Source organism: Neophocaena asiaeorientalis, unplaced genomic scaffold (assembly GCF_003031525.2).
Source record: "Neophocaena asiaeorientalis asiaeorientalis breed wild unplaced genomic scaffold, Neophocaena_asiaeorientalis_V1.1 scaffold108, whole genome shotgun sequence".
NCBI classification, from domain to species: domain Eukaryota; kingdom Metazoa; phylum Chordata; class Mammalia; order Artiodactyla; family Phocoenidae; genus Neophocaena; species Neophocaena asiaeorientalis.
In genome coordinates, this window is record NW_020173770.1 from 5718814 (window position 1) to 5740893 (window position 22080).

General features: G+C 60.8%; 1 protein-coding gene across 1 annotated transcript in view; it reads right to left on the reverse strand.

Annotated features, from left to right (window-relative positions):
• Positions 1-641: 641 nt before the first annotated feature.
• LHPP (phospholysine phosphohistidine inorganic pyrophosphate phosphatase) overlaps positions 642-22080 on the reverse strand; it is a 135796-nt gene continuing 114357 nt past the window's right edge. The window contains exon 7 of the mRNA XM_024751540.1: positions 642-1678. Within this exon, the coding sequence (XP_024607308.1) occupies positions 1582-1678 (97 nt within the window). The 3' untranslated portion in view covers positions 642-1581. The remainder of the gene's footprint in view (positions 1679-22080) is intronic.

The window sequence follows — 22080 nt, forward strand, 5'->3', positions numbered from 1 at the left end:
TACTGCCCTGCCTGCAAGCCCCTGCTGAGGACAGCAGGCAAGGGCAGCCCACGAAAAAGGAAAGAAAGAAAAGAGGGAACAAACCCAACAGAAGGCTGCAGGCCCGTCCCCGCACAGTCGCCTTCCAAGCCCCGGTGCCTGCTGCCCACACTGCGCTGGTCACCTAACGAGCTGGAATTAGGGGACTCCGTCCAGGAGCAGGCCATCTGCATATCTGCCAGCTAACAGGCCAAACGCCCCTCCTCCCCTGCAAGCCATCTTGATGAAGAGACTCAGCCACCACCATTTCTTCCTAATCCTGATTTAATGGTGGCCGGCCTGGCGGGCAAGGCCTGGGGAACCGCACAGACCCCCGCCGGCCCTGGGCTCCCGTGCTGGGGACTCAGGTTCAGGGCGAAGCGTTCTATCACCATCTGCCTTCGTTTAATGGAAATCCTGTTACGGAAGACTCACGACTTCTTTCATGAGGGGTCTCCCAAGATTTGTCAGTGGGTTCTGGATGGATGTGGGGAGAAACAGAGCATTCAAGTTATCTGTTCTGCTGATTGATGCTGAAATTTGGGCCGTGAGTGACTCTGGGCAGCCCGCGGCTCACTGCCCGCCACCTCGGGCTGCTGCGTGAGGGAAGGCCCACGCTTGCCCTGTGCACCCGGTCCCCTTGGGGCCTCAGTTTCCCCCTCTGTTAAACAATGGGTTTGAGGCAGGCGAGGTGTCTCAGGGCCCTGGCCCCCTGACGTGCAGGGGCTCAAGTCCAGGGCAGGATCAGGGACGGTGCCTCCTCCCTGCCGCCCGCCCCGCGCAGTCAGAGCCGGAGTCGCCGCGGGTCAGGGCAGACAGTTGATTTAACCGTTAGTTTCCTGGGTGTGACACATTCAAGTCTATCGACTTAAGGCTCCAGAAGGTACCCTCCACCTGCCACCTGGATTCCAAAGCTCACAATTCTCGCTCTGAAGGACGGCAGTCTTTAAAGTGCCCCTGGGAGCCGCTCCATTTGGGTTCCAGAGGTGACTTGGGATAGGAAAGGCGGGCTGCATTGTCTGGGGGGTTCGTGGGGAGTGCTGAGCGGTCCCTCTGACACCAGGTGAGGGCAGGGGCTGCTGGGCAGTCCCGGGGAGGCTGGCTCGGCTCTGGCCGCAAAGACTCTGCTTGGGAGTCCCCGCTTTCTCCAGGCGCCTCCCCAAAACTCAAGTGCTGTTTGAAAAGAGGCAGTGGGCAAACGCCAGAGTCCAATTCGGTAGCGCATTGAAAGGACTGGCCGACTGGAGAGAGAATGGGTTTGGGGATTCGACAGATGTGCCCCACCTCTTGACTTCCACTAGGGGAGCACAGGCAGGGGATGGGCCAGCAGGTGGGGATCAAACTTCACCTAGGAGGCTGGGAGATGTGACCGGAGAGGAGGAGGGAAGGGGGGTCGGCAGAGGGAGACAGACAGAGGAGGGGCTGGTGGCTCAGGGGCAGGGCAGCCCAGAACTGCCTGGCTGGCACCCTCTTGTTTGCCCGTCCAGGCCAGGGGGCAGTGCCTCGGATGGTGTGGGCACAGGGGAGGGCGGCAGGAGGCTAGGGGCCCTCCCAGAAGGCCTGTCACTTGTCCGCGTGCTGCAGCAGCAGGTCCACAGCCTCCGCCAGGTTGTCCACATACCCATCAGCCTTTACTTCCGGGTGGTGCTCGTCACTGGGCCTGCGGAGAGCAGGACCGTAGGTTAGTGGATCAGTAACCCCAAGGTGACCCCTGCGAAGCCACTGCCTCCCAGCATCTGGCACGGGCCCGGCCTTGCCCTCGGGAGACCTGCAGGCCCTCCTGTGCCCCATCGGGCAGGCTGGTCTTGGCCAACAGCTGTCCCTGTCCTCCCCACGCCCCAGGCCCGGCCGCCGCAACTCAAGAGCGCACACACGTCCCTCCTGACTGTCGGTCCACCTCGACTCCTCCCTGTGCCCCTCCCGTTGGAAGCTTGCTCGGAGCCCCGTGGCGGTGACCCCTGGCCCCTGCTCCGTCCGTGCTGCCAGCAGAAGGATCACACCTCTGAGAGCGGGGCCCTGAGTTCGGTCCTTCTCTGAGTTTCCTGCCCAAACCCCAGGGGGCTCATGTACCGTCTGCTCAGCGCCCGCAGAGGCTGCTGCCACCCAGCAGAGGAAGGCTCCTGGCAAAGCTGCTCTCTGGCTGAGATCTGGGGGGCTAGAAGCTCCCAAAGGCTTCATCCAGGCCCTGCTGTATTCCCTGAGGTCCTGCTCGATGCTGAGGACAAGGGGAGCGAGACCACACGGCGCGCGTGGGGGCCTGTGGGGTCCGTGCAGCACCAAGGGGACCCCGTGTGGGTGCTCCATGGTGGGGGCTGCGGGCTGGGCTCCAGGCCACGTCCCCCGGAGTCTTGACAATTGCGGGAGGAAATGGGACCTCATCTCGGGGGCTGGGGGCAGCCTGGAGGGCTGTGAACCGGAGCGTGGGGTCCTGGCGACAGGAAGGGCCGTCCCGCTGCTCGCGGGCTGGAGCTCGGCGGGGGTAGGGGCCACTCCGACTACCCCAAGGTCTGACCCAAGCGCCCTGGGAAAGCACACGGCGCCCTCCCAGCACCGGGCCCTCACCTCGGAAGCCCCCACCCTGGCCTGGAAGGAAGTGGTTGAAGTTGGCTCTGACACCATCATTAAAGTCAAGTTGCCCCTTTGAAGGGTTTGGCATCTATGAAGCACGTGACCCTAAAATGCTGTCCTGGGCAACGGCACCTTTCCTTTTAAAGAGCTTTCAGCCCAGGAGCCTAGAGGCCCCCTCCCCAGGGGCTGCTGAGGCCTGGGACCTGGGCAGGGGTGCAGGGGGAGGGAAGTGCGGACACTCCTTATGACTGAGGAGGGCCCACCTTTGACTCTGTGCGGTCCCCCTTCCTGCTGTAGTCCTCAGGCACGGCCCTCCCACGTCTCCCATCATTTTCTCCTTCCATCCTCGGGGAGGAGGCAGGTGCCCCCCTCTGACAGGTGAGGAAATGGGGGCTCAGCGAGGTTCAGAGACTTGCTCGAGGCCATGCCGCAGGGGGAGCAGAGCCGGGCATCTGACCCGGTTCCTCTGATTCCCAGCGGTACTCTGGGTGCCAGAGCCTCCAAGGGCATGCGCTGCCACTGGGCACTCCCACCCCCTCCAGGAAGGTCACAGTGGGCAGCGCCCACTCCACGCAGAGGCCACCTACAGACGCCAGGGCCGGCAGGCATCGCTCCTCTGGTCTTCTCGAGCGGGGCCACCCTGCGGCTCAGGGATCGACACACTCACAGACAGGTGCCGCGGAGGGCACACGACTCCCCCAGAGGTGAGGCCCCAAACATGAGCCTTGGGGACAAGACAAGGGGACGAGTGCACAGGGACCCTCACCACCACCCACAGGATCAGCAGCTCTCTCGTGGCAGTGGAGGTATTTTAAGGGATCATTATTTCGTTCTTGCCAGATCCAGACAGTCTACAGTGAACATGGGAATTAAGATCCACGTTGTTCTGCATCAGTGCTGAAACACTCCCTTGTTAATAGCGAAAGGTTGTATGTGGCACACACTCTGGAACACCATGTGGGGACCTACTTGTGACACACAATTCCACTCCTAGGTATGCAACACAGAGGGTGGTACGCGCACACGTCAGAGCAGCACGGGACAGCACCACCCGCAGTGAATCACCCGCCACACGCTGCAGCGTCTCCCCACCCCCACCCCCCCACAGACGTCACGACGGGCAGGAGAACCAGGCGCGAAGAACCCAAACCAGACCACCTGTCTGTATCAGGTTTGGGAACGGGTACGACCAGCCTCCCGTGCAGAGGCCAGAAGACGGTTCCTTCCTGGGGGAACGGGGTGGGGGTGCTGCCAGTGTTCTAGATCTTGACCTGGGTGGTGATTACAGGGGTGGCACATGGCGGAAAATGCATCACATTTTCCACTTTCAGTGCACTTTATATGCACATCAACATGCATATGGAACACACACTTGAAGTATATGTTATACCTCGAGAATTTAATTAAAAAGGTCGCATATAATCTCACATATATAAGGTGTCTATCTCCCATCACTGCGGCCATTCTCTATGGCCTATGGGTCACATTCCTCCGGCAGCCTGTTTTCGTACAACCCTTGAGCTAAGAATGGTTTTCATATTTTTAAAACTTTGTAAAAAGAAGAAAATGTGCGACAGAGACCACAGGTGGCCTGCGAGCCTCAACCAGCTGCCTCTTGGGCCTCTGCGGCAAAGGCTTGGGGAGCCCTGGTCCCGGCTGTCCACCCTCCGTGGGCCCCTTCCTTTCGGTCCTCCCCGCGGCGGGCGCTCACGGCCTCCCGGCCACCCAGGTGCTCTGTGGACAGCCCTTCCTGCGGGAGGGTCTTCCTCCTCAGGAACCCAGGCCTTCCTGGTGTGCAGACAACTCCTTCCCTGTACAGACAGAGGGGTGCCCCCTCCCTCAGGTCTTTCCAAAGCAGGTGGGGGAGGGGATAATTCTCTGGGCAGCTCCACCTGAGAGGGGCCGGCCTGGCCCAGGGCACAGCGAGCTGGGCTGGCAGGTGGGCAGGAGGCGCCCTCTGAGAAATGGAGACAGAGCACCTGAATGGGCAAACCATCTCTCTGCCTCAGTTTGCTCATCTGTGCCCTGAGCGTAACAGGCTCCACCCCTCACCCACCTGGTGACCCTGGGTGAGCACACACACCTCCATGCCGCGGCGTCCCTGTCTCTAGATGAAGGTAACCCCGGGAGAAGCGCGGGAGACACGCGAGGCTGGAGGGGCCCTGCAGGCCTCGTGCGGGCGTTCAGCACGGTGATCACAACCAGTGAGGACGCAGCCAGCCGTCGGGAGGGCACTGTGTGCCGGGCAGGGAGACTGGCCAGGACCCGGCCTTGGGCCCTGCCCTGGGCACACAGGCTGCTGGGGGGACAGACAGAGGGACACGCGGATCCACATCAGCATCCGAGGCGCAGGGAGGACAGTGAGTTTGGTGGGTGGGGGGTGGGGTGGACGAGTGTAACCACAGGCATTGCCAGCAGGAGGGGCAGGGAGGCCGGGACCCTAGGGGACGTCCCAGTGGCGGTACCAGCGCCCTGGCCCCCTGGCCCGCGGTCTTGCCTCGTGCTGGCCTGTGTGCGTGAGGTTGCAGCCCTGCATGGCCCGGGATGCGCCCTTATGGGTCTCCCTCAGCTGCCCCTGGGGCTGGAGGGCAGCCCCAAGGCCCGGCTCCCCGACGGGGCAGTGCCCCAGCCACCACTCAGGAGGGGGTTGTCAGGGGAGGGGGACATCTTCAGGCTGCACCTTCCCAGGCGCTGACACCCCTTGTCCCCGCTCTGTGCCCCTTCCCACCAGTTCCCATCAGATTCCTGACTTTTCTCTCCTGGACAGTGAGGCCAGTGGCTGCTCAAAGAACCGGAACTTCTCCCAGCAAACACCCCCACCCCAACCCCGATTCGTCATCTCCGTCATCCCCTGGGCGGCTGGCCCAGGACTGTCCTCCTCGGACCTTCACTGGCCCTTGGGCCAGGTTTACTGTCCAGTCAAACGAACTCCACCCCAAGAAGGAAGAAAAAATCCACCCATAAAGTATGCTTCATAGGGCTTCCCTGGTGGCACAAGTGGTTGGGAGTGCGCCTGCCGATGCAGGGGACGCGCGTTCGTGCCCCGGTCCGGGAGGATCCCACATGCCGTGGAGCGGCTGGGCCCGTGAGCCATGGCCGCTGAGCCTGCGCGTCCGGAGCCTGTGCTCCGCAACGGGGGAGGCCACAACAGTGAGAGGGCTGCGTACAGCAAAAAAAAAAAAAGAAAAAGAAAAAGAAGATGCTTCATAATGAGATTCAAGGCGGCCCCAGCGTACGGTACCAAGCCGAATGGGTACGTGGCTAATTACGTTTAATTACATATCATTTAAACTCAAGAATCCATTAAAAGAAAGGATTGCATTAGCAGCCGGCCGCTGTTTGCCAACAGAGGAAATCGTGGACTTTCATGTCTTAATTACGTGATGCTGCTGTGGGCTGTGGCTCTCAGGGAGCCGGGGTACATGGAGGGGACTCATCCTGGGCCCGCCCCCCTCGAAGCCCCCGAGACAGCTATGCATGGCCTAACTGGGCAGGAGAGGCCTCCACTGCAGTTGCAGGCCAGTGACCTGCAACCCACGGGGCCTCAAAGATGTCACACTACAGAAGCTGAACCAAGAAACCCAGCAAAGACACGCCCTTTGGCAGTGGGAACAGAAACAGAGGGTAATGGACAAAGGGGCCAAGAGACGCCCCTGGCTTTGAGCAGGCCCTGCCAGGACAGGGCTGCACGCGTGGGGAAGGAAGGGGAGAGGCGGGCACGGCTGGGCCGGGAGGGCTGAGACGGGAGTGGGGAAGAGACAGGCAGACAGAGGACACAGAGAGACACACACACTCAGGAAGAGAGACGGAGGGAGGGAGGGAAGAGAGAGGGTCAGACAGGCAGACAGAGGGGGAGAAAACACAGCAGCAGAGGAAAGAAGGTGGGAGAGCAGGGGGCAGAGAGACGCACGGAGGGAGAGGAGCAGAGAGAGGGATGGAGGGAAGGAAGCAAGATAGAGAAACAGAAAGTGGGCACATAAAGGTGGGGAGCAGAGAGCGGGCTGTGCCCTGATTGCCCCTCCGCCCCACTGGGACTTAGGAGAAGCCCCCTCTCCCTGCACCCACAGGCTCAGCTGAGGCTCGGCCAGGGCCCCCATGGGGGTCATGGCTGCGCCTCCCCTGCCCAAGGCCCACACAGGGTGGGCTCCCTGCTCTGTCCCCAGCCAGCTGTCTCTTCACTTCCCTGAGCCTCATCTTCCCCATCTGTAAGGTGGGCATATGGCCTGGCTCTCAGGGTCACTCTGAGAATGAAGCACCTGGCACCTCGCTTGCACGTGCCAGCCCTCGAGCTGACGCCAGGCTCGGCCTCCTGCCCTCGGCCCTCCCAGGGCTCACTGTCCAGCCCCACACAGTCGTGACCAGGGCTGGGAAGGGAAGAAAAAGGTGCGGGGTCTGAGGGAATTTATGGGGGGATGTGCGGGGGTCAGGGAAGCTTCTGGAAAAGGGGGCATGAGGCTGGATCCCTGCCCCCGCCATCCATTTGAGCATGGCCCTCAGGTCCCTCCCCAAAGTTGGAGGCAGAGGCAGGTTCCCTGGGTGCTTGTATGGCTGAGGGGCAGCGGGTGCCTCTGCTCTCCTGGGCTCCTGTGTGGGGGCGGTGTCCAGGTGTCTCCAGCCGAGTCTGAGCCTGGGGACCTGTGTGGATCCTCCCCGTCTTGTCAACAGCTCCCACCTCTCCCTGTGTAAGCTCTGCTGTGGCTCCCTATCACCCATGTCACAGCCCAGCTCCTCAGCAGAGCAGACAAATCCGTCCCAACTGGGTGTCCTCCCAGTAACCCAGTGTCCAGGGCCCACTGCTCTTCAGACATTTCACGCTACGTCCTGGAATGGCATGACCACTAGGGCCTGCTCCACCTGCAAACTCCTATTCATCCTTCAAAGCCTCACCCACTTGTTCCCATCTCCAACTCTATGCTCCGTGGCGAGCTGCTCTCTTTTCTGAGCACCCAGAACTTGCCTGCCCCCGCCAAACCCTCGTACCATTCTGGCTGGGCACCAACTGACCTGGGCTGCCTAGAGGGAGGGGCCAGGCTTCCTGCACCAGTGGCTACCCACACAGGCCTGGCCCACACAGGCACCCAGGAAGTGTCTGCCAACCAGTAAATGAACAAAGGCCCCCACCCAGCAGGGCGCCGCCTGTCATTAGTTATTCCGCCCCCTCACGCCCCTTGAGCCGGGGGAAGGAGGGAATGACAGAGGCAGAGAACAAGGCCAATCTGTGTCGGCCTGGACAGCCTCACAGGGACGATCTTTGTAGCAGCCCAAGGAAAATGGCAGCTGGACGCCCAGCAAGGACCGTCTCCGTGCCCACCTGGTTCCGCCGACCGAGGGGACAGAGGTGCAGCCTCTCCCCGTGAAGTTCTCGAGGAGACAGCGCCGCCCACCACCAGCTCCCCACCTGGTGTGCTCCAGGGCAGGGCCGGGCAGGGGCTCCTGAGACTGGAGGCCACTGCACTGCCCGCACAGAGGGGGGCATGCGGCCTTGTCCCAACTGTTATCCAAGGGCCGGCCACACCCCTGGTGGCTGAGGGCCGGGCACTGGGGCGGGCTGGCCACGTGGATTCAGGGAACCGGGCCGTGGCTCTGGGAGGGTGACACCACCGAGACTGACGCCAACTCCGGGCTGTGCTGACGAAGTTGGAGAAAAAGGACAGAGGGCTTGGATTCACATGGGGCCGGAGGTGACCTCGGCTGGGCCGAGGGCATCTTTCCATCTGAGCCCCAGGAGTCCCAGAGCCAGGGCCAGGGTGCTTGTTTCTAAGACGGTACAGGCCTCCAGCAAACGCCCGGGGGAGGGTGCCTGGGATCTGCCGCCTCCCGCCCTCATCCACGCTTTTCTGAAGGCTGATTATGGGATTCCTGCCACCAGCCGTGGCCCAAACATGAGACCTGTGGCACGGGGCTTCCTGCCATCCACCTGCTGGCCCAGGACGCTCACCGTCAAGACGGCAGCTTGCTGGGACCCAATGGGGCAGCCAGCGATCCCTGGCCTGAGCTGGCTGCTGGCAGGTGCCACGTCGCAGTGGGGTGGCCAGGAGGGTGCTCACTGCCACAGATCTCAGAGGCGGAGCAGGGCGGGCGGGGCAGGCCCAGGCCTGGGCAGACACCCCGGGCACCTCCGGGAACCGCTGTGCCTGCTGCTGACGCAGAAACCTACGCAGGACCTGCTCCCCGCGGAGCCGCGCCCCATTCTGCCAAGGTCCGCCGAGCCCTGCTTGGCGAGGGGACTCTGACCCATCCCTGCTTGCAGGGAGGCCACCCCGGAGATGAGGACCCAGGCCCTGTGCCGTCCTGCCTGGACCGGTCATCAGCTCCAGCCTCAGATCCCTGTCCTCCAGAAACCTGCTCAGGCCTCAGGCCTGTGTCCCCCAGCCCCACCCACCAGACCCTCGGCTCCCACCGCCCACCCTCAGACCACGTGCCTGGGCCCAGACTCGGCCCAACACCTGGTTCAGGCCAGCCTGGAGCCCCCGAGCCCCACCTGGGGACACTGCAGCCCGGGGGCCCCTCCTGCCACTGATGGGAGAGACCTGCCCTCCCCCCGCCCAACCGGCTCAGGCAGACGGGCACTTCTTGGGATGCTTTAAAATCACAGAGGGGGAAAAATACTGAGATAAAAACCCAGGCCTAGGACAGTCCTCACCTCGGGCCCCTCTGAGGACCACAGCTCCCTGGCCTGGAAAGGGGATGGGGACACGCTTCTGTCGCCTGGGATCCCCCTTGAGGTCAGAGCTCTGCCAGGGGAGGTGGCCGCACCCCAGAGCTCCCTTTCCTGGCGGGCACCTGGGCCTCTCCCGTCCGTCTGGCTGTCTGCTCATCTGTAACGGGCAGGGGTGGGGAAGGGGGAGAGGTAAGCTTCCCCCAGAGCACCCCCTACCCCTGGGAGTCTTTGTGCAAATGAGAAAGAGGCGTGCCCTGGTGAGCCAGGCCCCTCACCGAACTAACAGTGGACATCAGCCGGGGAGGGGACAGGGCATTGCAGGTTGGCTGCCTCCCCCTCCCCCTCCCTCCAGCCTCTGATGGGAGGGGGATCTAAAGATGGGGGAGGGTTCCTGTGCCCCCACCTGGGAGACACACTCTCCTTGCAAGTGCACATGGGGCCTGGGGTGGGCCAGGGTTGCTACCCAGAGAGAGGGGAGGCCCACGTCTGTGTGTTCCACCTCGCGGCCTGGGTGGTCCCGGGATGCCCCTTTCCTTCAGGCAGGTGGCACCCCAGGGCCCAGAACCCCACCCTGGCTGACCCATCCTCCAGCTGGGGAGGACCAGGAGTCTCTCCCACCAGAAGGAGGCACTTGCTGGACCAGTCCCAGAGGCTCTGAGCCCTGGTGTGTAACCCGAGGCAGGGGAAGGAACCTGCCGCAGACTAGAGGTCCCACCCAGCCAGCAGGCAGGCTCTGGGATGTGGGCAGAGCTCACCTGGCTTGGGGGATGGGTGAGCCACAGACACTGCACCAGAAGCACAAGGGGGACAACTGGGCACTGGCCCCCACAGCTGCTGAGGGAGGGCTTTGAGGAGCATTTCCCATGTACCCTGTACAACGCCCCATGATGGGCACCATGACCGGCCTGTTCTAGAGGTGATGACACAGACCCAAGAGGGGGAGGAACTTGCCCAAAGTCCCACAGGCAGTAAACGGCAGCGCTGGGACTTCAATCCTCTGTGTCTGGATTTAAATCCGGGCTCATTTTAGGGATTCTTCCCTTGGCACGCAGGACATATTCTGCATCTGGGAATAACTGATGTTCTGGTCAACCTCCGGCCAGGCCGAGAGCCCTGCGGGCAGGGGTGCACCTCACCTTTGGGTCAGCTCCAGGCCAGAGGCGGGCCCTTGCAAGTGTTTGCCAGCTCTGACTAACGCCCGGAGGACAGCACTGTGTTTGTGAAAAACCAATGAGGAAAATGAAAGAGGAAATGAACGAGGAAACGGTCCACACTGGAGCTGCACAGCCTCCCGTGGCTGGGCGTGCCCGGGCAGAACGGCGGAGAAGCCAGGACTCCTTACCTGGGCCTTGGGGTCGCCAGCACCCAGCGCCAGGCCTGCTCCGGCCGGGAGCAGCCGGGCAGAGGGCACTGGGGGCCTGAGCCCAGCGGGGAGGAATTTCACCGTGGACCCTGGCACCCGTCCTGGGGCCCCTCTGCCCGCAGGGAGGAAACGGGCCTGTTTACGGCGTGTTTCAGCCTGGTGGCACCCTGTTAACCAGAACTGACCGGACGCACCAGCTGCTTCCTGCACGGCTCTCACTGCCCATCGGCTGCAGGCACCTGAGGTGCCGAGAACAAAGGTGGGACATGCAGAGATGCGTGGGTGGTGCCGCACGGCCACCCACCAGCACGTCGGCGGACTCGAGAAACTCCCTCACACTGACAAACGAGGTCCCTTGAACCCCCAGCCCTGGCTGGAGCCCCTGCCTCAGCCTTTGCCCAAGTCCTATGCACAGTGAGGCCAGAGCCACAAACCGGGGGCCCCTGGACATGTGTGGTTGGGCCCACACAGTGTTTTTAAAGAACAGGAGCTGGAAATTTCGCTTCTTCTGAAAATCTGAAAGATTCAGTAACAATGGGCCGGGATTCCGCAGGCAAAACTGAGCTGCTGCGGTGTGGTAGCCGCTCCCCTGAGCGCGGCTTCTAGTTTACCACACGCCCAGCACTCTCTATTGCCTCCCAATTCTTAGACCAGGACCAGTCAGTCCCCTGCATTTCCTGCCTGCCCCTGCGGGCCTCTGAATTTGCTGCCCTGCACCGACCACTGGATCTCTGGGACTCATTTCCCAAGGAACGAGTCACCTCCTCTAGGAAGCCTTTCCCCAGCCCTCACCTCGGTTAGGTGCCCATTCTGTGCTCCATGGCACCCGTGTCGACCCCATCGGAGCATCTGTCACTCTACTGTAGTTGTCTGGTTACCTGTGTGACGCTCCCTCCAGACTGTGAGCCCCCTGAGGTCAGGGGCATCCCTGTGGTGGCCTTATGCTGGGAGCTGGCAGGACAGGAAGTCAGCCAACTGCCTGAGCAGACGAGCAAGTGGCCTCCTTCCTTCTGACCGTCCGGAAGCTGTGTGCCATCACCAGGCATCTGGCTCCCTGTGAGCCCGAGCTGTCCTAGAAATCTAGGCGGGGGTGGGGCCGGTCCGTCCCCATAGCCAAAGGGCGATGGGAGAAAGGCGGGTGTCTGAGGCTCAGGGCCAGGGAGCCCCCGCCTGGCCTCACGATCCTGTTCCTGCCTAGAGCCCAGGCCCCAGCCTGCAGGGCACATGCAGTCTGGATCCTCACCTCCCTGGGGAGGCCCCGCTGCCCAGCCCCCAAGAGCCGGAGCTCTCAGTCTGGGTAGCAGCGCCAGGCCACAGAGAACCTTCTGGAGAACCACTTACCAGAATGAAAAACGCCCTCTCCCCCAAACCCAGACTCTTAGAAGCATGAAAATGTCAACAGCCAGCCTGGGCCGGCCCTGTTCGTGGCCAGTGTAACTGAACTCTAAGAGGCAAGCCTCCTCCCCACACCCCAGGCCTGCGGGGCTCTGCGTCTTCGCGCTAAGCGGGCTCCAGTGTCCGAGGACAGCGTCCTAAGCAGAGCTGAGGTGCGGGTGTCGGAAGCAGAAGCGCGTGGCAGCTGGGGGCTGCACAAAACCAGCCGCGAGGGGTCTGAGGGGGTCTGGGCAGGGTGCCCGTCACCCTGCGGTTCCCCACCGTCACCAAGACTAAATGCCGTCTCCCTAACACGGCCCATGAACTGGCTCCAGAGCCCGCCAGCACCGCCCCCTTCGCCCCTCCCCACGACCCCCCGGCTCTTGTGTTCGTCCTGTCGTGTTCCCCGAGCCGCCCGTGCCACGGCCTGGAACATCCTCTCACTCCCACTCCCCTCAGCAAGGCCCGACGCAGAAAGAACCAGCCCCACCATGGTCTCCAGGACCCATCCTACCCCCTGAATGAATGAATGAATGAACACCCCCATGGCCTCAGGGACGCTGGGAATCCAGTTGGGACCTTCCAGTGTCATGGGAAGAGCACCCCAAAGTGGGTGGCTCTGTCCATGGAGCAGACATAGCTCCCTGAGAGGCAGGGAACCCCCGGGGCACCCCAGGTCAGGCCTGAGTGGTCAGCCATCACACATCCCCGTGGCTCCCACAGGCTGTCGAAGAGCGAGGGCGGTCTCTCCCTTCTTGCCCCTTTCCCATTCCCAGAAGGCATGTCGGGCCTGACCCCAGAGGTCCCTGATGACAGCCACACCCGGGCCAGGGCGCGGGAAGGAGCGCTGCGGAGGGCGGTGGGCTGGCTGCTGGGCGTGGCGGGGATGCCTGACCAGGGGTTCGGACTGGGCTGGCCCTGACTGCTGTGTGACCTTGAGCAAACACTTGGAGACTTGAGTCTCCTGTCTGTAAGTGGGGCTGAAAAGACCCCCCTCCCAGGGCTGTGGTGGAGACGCAGGAAGATGACGCATGCTGGGGCCCACCGCAGATGCGCGGCAGGCGCTGGACAGGGCTGGATGAAGAGCCCTCGTGGGCCGCTCTGGCCAGAGGGAAGGGGCAGGGCCTCATCTGTGCATGGGAAGCTCACCTCGGGCTCGGTGTCCGGAGAGCACGTACCACCTGCAGAGAAGGTCCTGAGGTCCTCAGGACCACGAATCTCAGGGAGGCCTTCCCCAGGGGACGGCCAGGCCCCGGGACAAGTGCTGTGCGCCTGCTCGGCGGGGGAGGGGTGAGCGGGCAGCAGGTGATGCGAGACCTGCAGAGACGCCGCATGGCTGGGCCCAGGGACTCTGGACTCCTCTGAGAGGGAAGGGGCAGCCTCTGGGGGACGCTGATCCATCCTTGCGGCCCGCTTCTCCAAGCTGACGGGATGCTCTATTCCTGATATTATTCACAGTAGTGGCAGTCACTGAGCGCCCCCCCCTCAGGGACCTGGTGAGGGGACATACGTGCCACAGCTGCTCTGGTTTGTGCAAGAGCCCAGGAGACAGGTGCCACTGCCCCCATCTCACAGCTGACAAAACAGGTTCAGAGAGGGTAAGTGGCCTGCCCGGGGTCACAGAGCAGGGCTGGCAGGCCTGTCTGCCTTCCCAACCTGCCGGAAGCACTGTCCAAACCCCACCGGGAGCCAGAGGGCTGGGCTAGCAGGCGGCAGGCAGGGGTCCACCTAAAAAGCTCACTTAGGCAGAGGGACGGGCCTGCTGGGGGCTGGGCATCTGGCCTCGCAGCAGAGGAGCCCCTGACAGCTGTTCAGAATATTTTGATAAAAACATGTTGAACACCTGGTGTGTGTTTAGATTAAAACAGGCTGGCCCAGACCCTTTTGATGTGCTCTCCGATGGCCAAATCCCCCGAGAGGTCCACCTGCACCCCGACCTGGGCCCACAGGGGCACAAGGCGGGGCACTCTCCCCCGCCTCCTCCACAAATGCCACACATCCCCCTCCTTTGGAGGCTAGACCAGGTCAGGGAGACCCCGTGGTTAGTTAGCACAGCCAGCCCTGGGCCTGCACACCCAAGCTCTGGTTCTCACGAGGTGGTCCCGGAGAGAGGGAGGGCATGGAGAGGTGGTGCCCCTCCCAGTCCTGGGGATGGGGGTTCGGACCGTCCCACTCATTGGAGGCCTGGTGTCATCTCCACCAGGCGCAGACCTGGGTGTCCAGGCCGGGGGAGTTTGTGGACGACGGGGGTTCCTATACGTGGGGCACCATGCTGGCACCGCCCAAGCTGTCCTGGGAGGTGGCACCCATACCCCGCTCCCGATAGGTGAAGAAACCAAGGCTCAGGATGGGTGAGGAACCTGCCCAGAGCTCATGGCAGAGCAGGGCTCGCACCCAGAACCTCTGTCAGCTCGGGAGGGATGTCTCCTAAGGCGATGCGCCAGGCTGCGCCTCCTGGTGTGTTTGGGGACCAGCGTGTGGAGCTCTCATCCCGTGGAACGTGCAGCCTGAGCTCCAAAGCGCAGTTTCATCAGCTCCACGGCTTCCCGGGGGCTCACGTGGGACTTCTGGTCTACCAGCCTTTACCTACTTTGCTACGCATGTGCCACTTAAAAAGGGTCAACATCGGCACTTCACAAACCAGGAGGTCCCGTGGCCACAGGGAGCTCAAAGGTGCTCAGTATCAAGAGCCACTGGGGATACGCAAGTTCAGAGCAGTACACCCCGCACACCCACCCGCACGGCCAGAGGTACAGCACCGAGGGCCGGCAGGACATGAGCAATGGGAACTCTCACCACAGGGTGGCGGGGGGCGTGTGAGAGGGTGCAGCGTTCCAGAAAACGTTTGGCAGATACAGTATCTCCTAATGCTAAACACATGAATACGCGTGACCCAGGGATTCCACCCTGGTGTGTGTCTGAGAGAAGTGAGGCCATGTCCACCAAGAGACGTGGACAGGAATGTTCCACCAGCTCTGTTCATAGTGACCCTGAACAAGAAACAAGGCAAGTGTCCATCAATAGCAGAGTGAACAATAATTGTGATCCAGTCATACAATGAAACAACACACACCAACGAAAAAGACCAGGCTCCTGCAACGTAGAACGACATGGATGAAATAAAGAGTTGGGTTTTTTTAATGACCCAGGTAGCCTAGAAAGGCACACAGTGACGTTTAGGACAGTGCCAGAGGCCCAGGAGTTTAAACAGCAACAACAACAAAAACGTAGCTTTGAGTTCCCTGGCAGCCAAAGCAAAGAGGGAAACTCTGTAGGTTACAGAGAAGCAGATGACTGTTCATGAGGGACAACCTTCCCAGCAGCACAGACCAGGAGGGTCTTGCCCCTGCCCATGTGAGGGTATTGCATGGCTCATGCATGGCGAGGACCCGGCAGGGGGTCTCAGAAGCTCAGAAGGTGTTCTTCCCTTACAAGCAGACCTCGGGCCCTCTCACCCCAAGGTAGCTATTGCGTGGCTCCAAGACTGGCTTGACCCACTCCCCTGACTCCCTAAGGTCTGGCTCAGTGGGTCGCTGGCTTATTCAGCCAAGGTTTTCCTAAACTAGCTCCCACTTGCTCCCAAGCTCCCGCCTGGACAGGCCAAGTTCAGAGAAGTCCCCTCTCCTCTTTGGACTTCAGATTCTCCACTCATAAACCCGGGGGCTTCAGCTGACCTTCCTGGCTCTCCTGCTCCCTCCTCCCATCTGGGGGTGGACATTCCCACCTCAGGGGCCAACAGAAGAACTAGGCGGACGCTGACCCAGGACAGATGGTATGCGGGGTAGGGATGGGGGCGGGGATGGGTGGGCCGGTGCAGCGCACATAGTGGCAAAGGTCCCAGGAGCCAAGTGAAGTCTTAGAGCCTGTGTTTAATGAGCCCCACAGAGGGATTTTACTGCTCAGTTCCAACCCTGCAACATCACAGGTCTCAGAGGGCACCTGCAGGGTGGGGTGGCAGTCCCTCCCTCCCTGACAGCCTGCTATGCGCCCCCCTCCTTCACTCAGCCCCCCCGGGGCCCCTGCAGGAAAAGGACCCGCAGCCAGATGGCTCAGGACCTGCTCCTGGTGTCAGCTGCCCCCTGGCACCTCTGCCTGGTCCCCACATGCCACTGAGCTCGGAGCATGGGCTCCTCCCATGCAAAGGGAGGGAAGGAGACCCTCCCGGCCCCTCGGGGGTCAGCAGGGGCCACAGTGGGGTGGGCCTGGAGGGAGCACTTGGCACAGGGGCCCTGGGCTGGTGTAGCTGGGGTGCAAATCCCGCTGGAGCAGGTGACTTCCCCTTGTCCCCGTGAGGAATGAACAGGACAGTGTGCACTGGTTGGGCTGGTGATGAGGTGACAGTGCTGACGGCTATCACAGACCAGAGGCCGGCAGTACAGAAAGGGCCAAATCGTGCCAAGTGGGCATCAAGAAGGCTTCCCAGGGGCTGCTCACTGAGACTGATGCACCTGTTCACGAGGACTGTCCCCCCACGGCGGGGGGGTCTCGTTGGCAGCACCCCTGCCTCCGGGACAGCCTTCCCGACCCCTGCATGTGACTGCAGCAGCCGTGCGGCTTCTCCGTTTGCCAGGATGTACCATGCCTGGGGCGCAGACACACCCTGCTGTCCTCCTCCCCAGGGATGCAAACACTCGGTTGGGGGGTAATGTGGCTGCAGATGTTAAGATCCATTAAAAGAATCAAGTTTTTCAGCCCCATTCCTGGAAATCTGTCCTAAAGACTTCATTCTAAAGAGACCTCATACAGAGCCTGGCATGTGGGAGGTTTTCAACAAAAGTGAGCTGAACGGAAGGACAAAAGCTACAGGTACAATACAGATGCTCACGACAGCAAAGGAACCAGTCCAAACCAGTCCAACCACAGGGGAGTATGGTTTATCTGCTCCATAAAATAAGATGCGGCTATGAACAATGACCGGGGGAGACAAGAGTTATACATGCACGTGACCATGGCTACAGAGGGGGGCTGGCAGGAACCCAGAGGAGATAAACGGCGGTCTAAGCGAGGTGGGATAATGAGTAAGACCGTTCCTCCAAGTTCCCTTGGAGGCTGCAGTAAAGCTGTCTTAATAATGTACACAATAAAAGCAGCAAAGTTTCTAGCTTGGCTTTGCCACCACTTCACCGGAGGTATTAAGGAAAGTCAAGGTTATGCTCCAGCCCAGCCAGATAAACAAGAGGCGCAGCGGTTCCACCTTGGTCCCGCAGCTCACCAGCCGGGGGAGGGACAGTCCAGGCCAGCCCAGACCTTGGGGCCAGAGACCCAGCCGGGCATGGCAAATGCCATCTGCTCTGCAGAGCATATCCGTTAATTACAGAGCACCCCCAGGTGAGCCGAGGTAACCTTGGGGCCGGTGGTACCTGCCACGTCCAACGAATGCCACCTGGAGACCACCCAGGGCTGGCCTTCACCCCGTCCCCTCTGCCCACCTACCCACAGTGCCAGATAGGCCTGAGGGACAGAGAACACTGGGGGTCCACCCCCAGTTTACCCAAGGGACAGAGAACACTTCCACCCAGCACGTCCTTGGTGGCACCTCCTTCAGGTCCACCTGGACAAGGCTTTGCATCTCAGCCCCTGGAGTGGGGGACACAGGAGTGGCGGTTTGCTTCGGGCCACCTGGCCAGCACGTGGTGGGGCTGGGACTCCAATGCTGGCATCTTCCCTGTACCCACCGGCTGGAACAAGCCCCAAACATGGTAAACGAGCCCCCAAACCCAGGAGCTGGAGGGACTTTAGGGTACAACCCCTCATTTCTCAGGTGAGAAAACTGAGGCCCAGGGAGGGCAGATGCTGGCCCGAGGCAGCCCACAGAGGCTGCACAGAGATGGGACGAGTCTGTCCTTCCAGAGAGCTGAGCCGGCCACCTGCCGGGCACAGGCCCGCGCAGATGGGGTTCCTGGGCTCCCTTCTTGCCAGGACTCTCACCACCTGCACTTACAACACAGGGCCGGGCATCGGGGAGTGGGCGCAGACGGGGAAACTGAGGCACGGTCTGGAGGGCCTGGAGAGAACCAGCGGGGAGACCAGCGCCCCTCCCCCGTATTTACTTGGCACCTTCCACCCCGGCTGGGTTCCCCGAAAAGCTGACGGATGCCACCTCATTCATCACAGCCCAGACAGCACCTCGTAAATGGTCAAAGCCGCCCAGTGAGGGGCCATTCATCCCGGCGGCGTGCCCCACACTGGGCCGATTGTGTGTGCAGGGACCCCGTCCAAGCTGCCCTGGCTCCTGGCGGGCCGCCGCGCCCTGGACGATTCCTAGACGGAACCTTGTTTTCTTCGGTTTCGTCTCCAGCCCAGGAGGACCAGCTGCTCCTCCAGAACATTCACTCAACACTGCTCTGATTTTCCTCAGACCCTGGTCCTGCCCCACGACTCACTGGGAAGCCATAAACCAGCCCTGAACAGTCTGGCCCTCTGGCCTCCAGAAAGCCCTGGAAGCAGCTCCCATCTGGCTGCGGGTGGGGATGGTGGCAGCAACCCTCAGATGCATTTGCTCAGTGATCCTCAGGGGGGCGCTGTCTTCTTTACAGATGGGGAAGCAGGAGCAGAAGCGGGAACCTGGCTGATGGCAGTGGTTTAGGCTCAGGAATCAGGGGTCAGGACATTCCCCAAGTTCGGGGAAGCCCCAGTGACTCATCTTCTCTCTCAACCCGCTCAGCCTTGGCTCCCCTCCAGTGACCTTTGGGACTTGAGCCCTAGGCTCAGTGTATTTGAAGGGCTCAGGTTGCCAGGACTGCAGAATGGGCAGGCTGGTCTGGCGATGGGTAGAAGGAAGCTGTGTAGGTTGAGGATCCCGTGGAAAGTAGGGCCCCAGGTGCCGTCTGAAATGCTATTCCTTCCTGGGCACCCGATTCTGGGCACAGGGCCTGGCACTGCAGGAACACCGTCCCTCACTGGTCCCTCAGCCCAGGTGTGTGTCAGGACTATACAGTTCCAGGGACTGAGGCTTTACACTATACTTAACATCTGATAGGGCCCCTCTCCCTCCTGCCCCCCTCCCCCTCCTTCCCACCTCCCCCCCGCCCCCGGTTTCCTAATTACTTGCTTATTGCCATACAAACTTAAGAATTAACTTTTCCAGTGTGCATTACAAGGCCGGAGGAAGGTGTCTTAAGTTCCCCCTAAACAAGGTTCTTCAGCAGGAAAAGCCTAACTTCTTCCTCAGAACGCTAGGGAGTTGACTGGGAAGTGCTGTCAGCTCCATTTCCAGAGGCCCACGATCAGACAGGAGATGAGAATGCTGGCTCTCAGGTCCAGCTGCTTATCGGAACCACCTGCGGAGCTTAGAACAATGACTCGTGTGTGGTATCAGAGCTGTGGGATGCAGCTAGAGCAGGAACCAGAGGGAAATTTATAGCACTAAAAACACTTACGTAGGGGACTTCCCTGGTGGTGCAGTGGTTAAGAATCCGCCTGACGATGCAGGGGACGTGGGTTCGAGCCCTCATCCGCGAAGATCCCACATGCCGTGGCGTAACTAAGCCCATGCGCCACAACTACCGAGCCTGCGCTCTAGAGCCCGCGAGTCACAACTACTGAGCCCATGCACCAGAACTACTGAAGCCCACGCCCCTACAGCCTGTGCTCCGCAACAAGAGAAGCTACCACAATGAGAAGCCCACGCACAGCAACGGAGACCCAACTCAGCCAAAAATAAATTAATTAATTAATTTTTTAAAAAAATGCTTACGTAGGAGGAAAGTTCTCAACTCCATCATCTAAGCTCCCACCTTAAGAAATCAGAAAAAGAAGAGCCAAACAAGCCCAAGGCAAGCAGAGGAAGGAAATAATAGAGATCAGAGCAGAAAACAATGAAATCGAAGACAGAAAAACAACAGAGAAAAATCACCGAAACAAAGGGCTAGTCTTTGAAAAGATCAATTAGGGATGCTGATGCCTGAACCCACCCCCCGCCCAGAGATCTCCCTTAGTTGGTCTGGGGTTGGCCCAGGGGCTGGCTGGTCTCATGGGCAGTGAGGGCCACCTTGCTGCTACATGCAGACCACTTGGGGGCTGCCCGGCACGAAGAAAGAGCGGCCTGCACAAATGCTGCCTCAGTTTCCACCCCTGTAAAACGAGGGAGGCAGCACAGTGCCAGCCACGGGCCATGTTGTTCTGGGCAAGTCTGCTTCCCACTCTGGGCCTGTTTCCACCCCAGACTCTGTGCTAGACCTGACATTCTCCGTCTGCGCTGCTTGGAGCCCCGGCTCCCGGGAGGGCCATGGGGGCAGCAGGGTGGGAGTCAGGAGCCCTGCCTCCTCCCATCTTCCACCAGGGGTGGGACAGACCCCACCCTGTGCCCCGGGCCCCGGGTCCGTGAATGAGGCCCCCGCAGCTCTGCCCCACCGTCAGGAGCCTCCACCTGGTGCTGTGGTGGCCTAAATGGCCCTGATCACCTGGTGGTGGTCAAATTCATCTCCTGCCACAATCCTGCATGGACCTTCCCCGTGCACACTCCTTCCTCCCTGTAAGCCGCTGCCCCGGCTGGACACTCAGGACACATTTGTACACCAGGACACTAACCGGATGCTTGCTGGCAGGCAGGCCGTCCTTCCTGCCCTGCCTCCCCTTTAATTAACAAGTCCAGACCCCGAAATAGCACTGAACACAACACCCACCTCGACCTCCCTTTGGAGGCCTTGTATTCTGCAAGCGCCACATCCTCCTTTAGCGGCTGCTGTGTCCCCACGCAGGGAGCCGTGGAGACAGGATGGCCTCACGCTCAGGTCAGGTGGAAACTTCGCAAAAGAACAGTGATCTTGGGCCTCAGGACAGGAGAGATCTTTTCTATCTGGGACAGGGAATCCCGTTTTCTGCAAAGAGGTGGGCGACGGTGTTTGCTAAAAACCACAGGGCCTTCTTGGACGTTACAGGGCACAGCCAATATCACGAGCCCACTCTGCCCCTCAATTTGTGCAGGATTATGATCTGGCCTTTGATCTGTGGATGAGGAAGCAGGCTCAGAAAGGGGCTGTGAACCCCTTGGTCCCAGAGCAGGTAAGTGGCAGTGCTGGGCCATGGACCAACTCTGTCTCCCTTTCCAGCTGAGTCACTGGGTGCATCCCGTGGGACAGGCCCCCTGGGCAGATGGGACGGATGCTACCCCGCCCTCCTACAGCTCCCAGCCTGGGGCTACATCCCGGTCTCAGCACAGTGGCAAAGGGGTGGGAGTGGCTGTCTGAGGAAGGCCTGGAGATGCTCGCCTTTGCCAAGGCCCACGTCACACCTTGATTCAGAATTCTGGGCCAGGAAAAGTTCTCTTGGCTCTGATGGTGCCCTCAGAGCACAAGAAAGACCGCTCTGACTGTGTGTGCCCTCGCCACCAGGAAAGGCAAGGCCAAGTCCAGAGCCTGCAGGGCGCCGTCCCTCCCACCGTGGGGAAGAGGCGGGAGTATAAATATATAGATGGATTATTAACTAGGTCAGGTTTTTAAGACATCACAGGCATTAAGAGGGATGCCAACAGGCACATCCAGCTGCCGCAAAGTCCGCATGGAAGGTTCCAGCATTTCCCCGTGGCCACCCATGAGTACCTCCATTTCCTGGCAGCCAAGGGCTCTTTCTTTCGCACAGACCACAGCTAGCACTTGCTCTGCCGCCCCCATCCCGAAATGTTCAGAGTCCATACTCTCCCAGTTCCATCTCATGTGCATTTGGGAGGAGAGAGACAGACAGAGAGACAGAGACGGAGAGAGAGAGAGTTATGTGTGTGAACGAATGAGCGGTTCACGCTGTTCTTCAGAAAGAATGATGGATTAAAAACCTGCACAGCCAGTCAACTGCACATCTATTTTTCTAAGGGGGGTGGGGTGGGCATGGAGAGAACTTTCCTGAAAGAACTTGGCCTTGAAACATTAAGTCAAACAACTGGATTTGGCAGTGGCCAGCTTCCGAGCACTGCCAGCCTGGAGAAACTGGCGGCCCAGCACGCCGCGTCAGGCTTGGGAATAATGAATTCATTCAAAGCCGAGCCCAGGGGCTGGAGAGCCAGTGCATGCAGGGGGCCTGCAGATCAGAGGGGCTGTGGCACCAGGGACCCCCGGGTCTGAACCGAGAGCCTGACCTCAGCTCTGCAGCCGCCGGCCAAGGC